The following is a 4,963-nucleotide window of genomic DNA, read 5'->3' as shown; positions in this document are numbered from 1 at the left end:
TTTAGATCGGATAAAAGTGAGAGAGAGCTCACTGACCTGGAAGAGCACTTCACAATTACACAAAGTCAGGGAGAAGCGGTCGCGGTAATCGCACGAGGGAATCCATCCGATCGAGAACCACCAAGATACCGAGAGGAGCTTGGCGTAAAGCAACGAGTGAGCAGCGTAGTCGAGGGAGCGACTCACAAACTGAGACCAACGAGATTACGGTGCAAATCTGCCGCATCACAGATGAACCATATGTCTTGAGCGATGGACCTAGAGAGATCTTGTCTACCTCGGGAGCAACGCCGAATTGGGTAGATCGTAAGCTCAGCGGTATCCTCTCTCGTGTACCTGACCGTGAGAAAGATAATCCGACTGTAGACTATGCCGAGAAACGGCCCAGTGACCCAAAGCAACTCATCCGTCCTTACTTGAAAGAAGTAAGTGACGAGGGTTGGATCGATATCGGTCCGGGCTTTGAAGGGAGACTAGCAGCTGGTGAAGATATCCGTCAAAGAGACACCGAAGATCAGGATTTCCAGTTCCAAGTAAGGTGGAACATCGAGATGCCTGAAAAAGATGAAGACGTGAGATATCCTTGGTCGAGCCAAGCGCTAATCGACGACTTGAAAACGGACGAGCGTGAAGAGTGGAATCGACAAATCCAAGAATATCAAGACCGAGGATGGTGGCATAAAGAAGATCGGAAGCCTACTCGAGAGGAGCGACTCCTAGCCGCTACCGTCTTCCCAGTGCGGCAATGCGAAGCCAAGACCACCAAAATCCGACCATGTGTCGATCTCCGTAAACCAAATGAGAGAGCACCGACCTTGAGATCGGCTGGTATCCGAGCAGTGGGTCCCGCTTCGGTCCCAGAGGCAGTGGCTCGTCTTCGGGCGGCACTGAAACCGAGAAGCAGGAGAGACCTACTAGTGAAGCAATACGATCTAGCTAAAGCATTCTACTCGATTCGTGTCCTACCTTGTGACGTAGACGGGGAGGAACGGAGGGTATGGATTCGCCATGGGGACCACGAATGGTTCAGCAGCGATGCTCTCGTCTTCGGACTAAGCTGTGGACCCTTGGGGCTCAATTACAGCCAACTGGTCGTACTTAGGATCTTGGAACGCCTCGAGGCCAAGCAGAGAGGAGACAAGGTTACGTGGATATGTGTTATGGATGATTTCCTCGCCATTGGCGAGCGGGAAAGCATCCTGAAAGAAGAGAAGATGATCGAAACCTTATGGGGACTAACTGGCTTTACCTGTCCTAGCACCAAACGTAGCACTTGGTCGACGACGGCTCCGACAAGGTGGTTAGGCTGCCACTGGTGCTATGATGGCAAGGAGACTCTGAAAATGGTACGTCCCCGTCCTGATGCGATATTGCCGGAGACCCTTACCAAACGTGCCGTTTATAGAGCGGCAGGTCAATTCTTGCATATCACCCGTGGATTCCAAGAAGCTCTCGCGACGGGTCACGCCGATGCCATGAGAAGACTGGCAGGGAAGTGGGATACCTGGGATGAGGCTCATGCTTTGTCACAAGGCTCGAGAGAGATACGGGATCACCATGCATTGGCTCTAAGGAGCTGGGAACGCTGCTCCGAAGAGGATAGCGCTCTCACTCTTTTCGCCGAAGTCGAACATGTTATTGTCGAGGTCGACGCTTCACAGACGGGTCATGGCTACTACGCGAGAGATGCAGACTCGGAACCTGAACGCCGATCAACCATCATAGCAGAAGCACGTGCGTTTACTGTCAATCACGCAGCCTGGCACGTTAACCGTAAGGAGCTGACGGCTATCGCACATGCGGTGCGAAGAATCGACGACTGTTTGGACAACCTACCTAAACTCAAGAGAGTAACAGTAAGGTCGGACTCAAGAGTGGTGACCTTACAGTGCAACCCATGGGTGAATATCGGCACCAAGAGCATTGAAAGGAAGGCTCTACAACGACTGCGGGAAGCTGTGACAGACATCGCCTTCGACTGGAAGACCCGTGGTATCACCATGAAAGTCGAACATATCGCGGGTAAGACCAATCGCCTTGCTGATCAACTTTCCAGGATACCGACCACTACGAAGCCTGAAGACATCGCAACAGTGATGACGATACTGAACGACGAGATTACGGACGAGACCGACCCTACCAACTGTGTGACTCCAAGCTTCAGAAACTTCATCGCTAAATGGGAAGCCTTCACGAGTTGGAGACGCGTTAATGACAATGACTACAGCGACGACTTGTATACTCGATGGGTGACCTATGAACAACAGAGGGATACAGAGACAAGGCAAGCATGTGAAGCTCTGAAGGTGAACCCTCTGGCTGGAGAAGACTCGTCGGGTTACCTTTATAGGATGCGCCTTCGAGAAGATGGTCTGCTCATCCGAGAAATACGGCGGGGCTCTATAACTGATGACGTAAGTAAAGCAAACACTACTGAGCAGTTGGTATTACCTCGAAGGCTTGTCAAGGAGGTCGCTACAGTCCTGCACCACTCTCTCGGGCACGCAGGATACCCGACAGTATTCCGTCATACCGTAGCAGCTTGTTGGTGTCCATCTATAAGAAAAGTGGTAAAGGAGGCAGTTGTGACCTGTTCGGCGTGCTTACATACTGTCAAGAGAAGTAGCAATGTCCTAGGGTCCACAACGAAAGGGGGGCTATGTCCCGTCCCCAACTACCCTTTTGAGATCGTAGGGGTGGACCTTTATGGGCCACTTCGTCGACCTGCAAAAGAGAGTCAAGTACCGACAGAGACAGACAAGTATGTCCTTACCATTATAGATCGTCTAACGGGTTTCGTGAAGTTCAAGCTGCTTGATGATGCCAGGGGAGTCACGACAGCGAATGCTGTAGAAGAGTATCTAATATGGGAAGTCAGAGCCAAGGTACGCGAGATCTGGAGCGATCACGGCGTGCAGTTCACAAAAGCGCCGAGCTTTCATGCAGTTTGCCTACTTGCTGGGATGAAGCACCGGGTTATCCCTACTAGATCACCATGGGTTGGTGGTTGGTACGAAAGGGTACATGGAACCCTTGGCAAAAGCTTGAGAGCTGCACTCCACAGATGCCCGACAGCGAAGTGGGATGACCTAATCAGAATAGCAGAGTCAGCAGTTAACACGAACACTAGCAATGGAGCTAGACCGAGTCCTCATATGTTAATTTATGGTTGGGAGCCATCACTCCCAGGATTGAAAATCATAAGAGCTTACCAGCAGGAAGATGTATGGAATGACAGCAGACCGAGAGCCATACCAGACGACCCGATACACTCCCAACAAGCAGTAGCCGAGGCCAATAAGAGAGCCACCCGAAGGAAGGGGTTGCTGAAGATATTTGAAGAAGAATGGTTGGAGCGACGCCAGAAGAGCCTGATACAAACAGATAAAATGAGGCACAAAGGGAAGACGAAGCTTCTTACACTGAAGAAGGGTGATCGAGTTGTCTGGATAAGAAGTCGAACCAAGAAACTGGGCTCGAATACGATGAATGATGAAATTTATGAGGTCGAAGAACCCATAGGAGAACAATGCTATAGAATTAAGCCATCATCGGGAGCCATAAGGAAGGCCACAGGGCTCTCCACAACCAATATGCGGGCTCACTAGCACCACGGCCAGACCTTTCCCCATTCACACTACCCAAATTTCCCAACGGCGGCCTACGGCCGCCTACTACTCTCAGGATCCCAGTCAAGGGCTATACGACAATCAATTGCTTGTGGATTGTGCTACTGGAGTCAAAAGTGAGCACAGAGTGACCCCGTTTTACAAATCGGACTCAAACATACGCAGGAATTGTTTGTACACTTGACCACTGACGTTATATCGGTGTGCTCTATCTCTAAAAGCATCACTAATGCAAGATAGATCAAATGCGCAAGTGTTACACAGGCATGGGGATGCTACCCCTGCCGCGCTCAAGTTTCCTGCACTTTGCACAACCATTGTCCTCGCACGCGTACGTAGGTTGAACGTTTCAGACTCTGAAATTCAGAGTCGTGCCGGAGAGACGGTGGGAAGCTATGTCGAAGTAGATTCGCATCTCTCTGGATGTCAGCATAAGGAAGAACTCAAAGCCCGTTGTTCATTGCAGAAATCTCTTCAAAATTCCTGTTGATGAAGACGATGAAGACTCGACGGCAGTAGGAGCTGAAAGGACATCAGAGAGTCACAGCAACGGTGAGCAGGGTGAACAAGAACTACAACGCAAGCATTCGAGCGAGCTGATAACTCAAGACAATGGTACTGAAGAAAGAGCGGATGAAGACCTTCGAGGGGAACAACAGAAAGGAAGAGTTGCTAGAAGTGAAAATGAGTGTGATCATGAACGGAGATTCCTCTCGAGGATTGAAGGATCGAAATCCTCGTTCGGCCGTTCACGGAGGGGGAGGAAATGATGTAAAGCACAAGCTCGACAAGCGTCCAAAGAACGACGCTAGAAGCGTGTTGCAATGTTGGGAAGTTGTAAGTGCGCAAGATTCGCACAAAACATGTCATGTAATGTGCTGTTGTAAGTGAGCAAGATGCCATCTTGCTTTTTTTGGCTGGAATTATAAGCCTAAGTTCAAGTCACATACAATGGCTGGGTCTATTCTATTCACACCCGATTGTGGGGACACTGGTCAACTCCTTCTCCAACGTCAATTAGTAGTACAGTGGTTGGGGTGTCTGTCAGGGTTAGCTGTTGGCAGCAGCCTGTTGCTGTGAAACAGCTCCCTGTCGCTCTCGACTAGTCGTATATCAGTGGTTGAACTTGCTCCCTTACAGAACCTTCACGCGCCGGTAGCACAGTGTTGGCCTTCCGCTCACCAGAATCGCTGGTTCGATACTCGGTGGCGGCATTTCTCTTGCATTTCGCACACAGCTTCATTGAAATACTTCCCAGGTTTGCCCTCTGGAGATGAAGTTTCGAACTTCTAGTGGCCGGCCGGAGGCGCGTATCATAGACCATCAAAACACAA

At 50.3% G+C, this 4,963-nt stretch overlaps 2 protein-coding genes across 2 annotated transcripts; one reads left to right on the top strand and one right to left on the bottom strand.

Moving 5' to 3' along the window:
* Positions 1–551: 551 nt before the first annotated feature.
* Pmar_PMAR015625 (hypothetical protein) lies at positions 552–2,337 on the top strand (the record flags this gene model as incomplete). The annotated part of the gene is made up of 1 exon (XM_002786828.1): positions 552–2,337. A coding segment is annotated over one exon (1,786 nt), but the record flags the coding sequence as incomplete, so codon positions are not given.
* Positions 1,680–3,538, bottom strand: Pmar_PMAR015624 (hypothetical protein; the record flags this gene model as incomplete). The annotated part of the gene is made up of 11 exons (XM_002786827.1): positions 1,680–1,701; positions 1,745–1,836; positions 1,888–2,076; positions 2,141–2,254; positions 2,343–2,400; positions 2,452–2,556; positions 2,612–2,724; positions 2,774–2,861; positions 2,956–3,089; positions 3,213–3,371; positions 3,422–3,538. Coding segments are annotated over 4 exons (438 nt in total), but the record flags the coding sequence as incomplete, so codon positions are not given.
* Positions 3,539–4,963: the final 1,425 nt, after the last annotated feature.

This window comes from Perkinsus marinus, assembly GCF_000006405.1.
Source record: "Perkinsus marinus ATCC 50983 genomic scaffold scf_1104296930844, whole genome shotgun sequence".
Classification (NCBI taxonomy): domain Eukaryota; phylum Perkinsozoa; order Perkinsida; family Perkinsidae; genus Perkinsus; species Perkinsus marinus.
The sequence above is the reverse complement of the archived record's forward strand: the minus strand, read 5'-3'. Positions and strand labels throughout refer to the sequence as shown.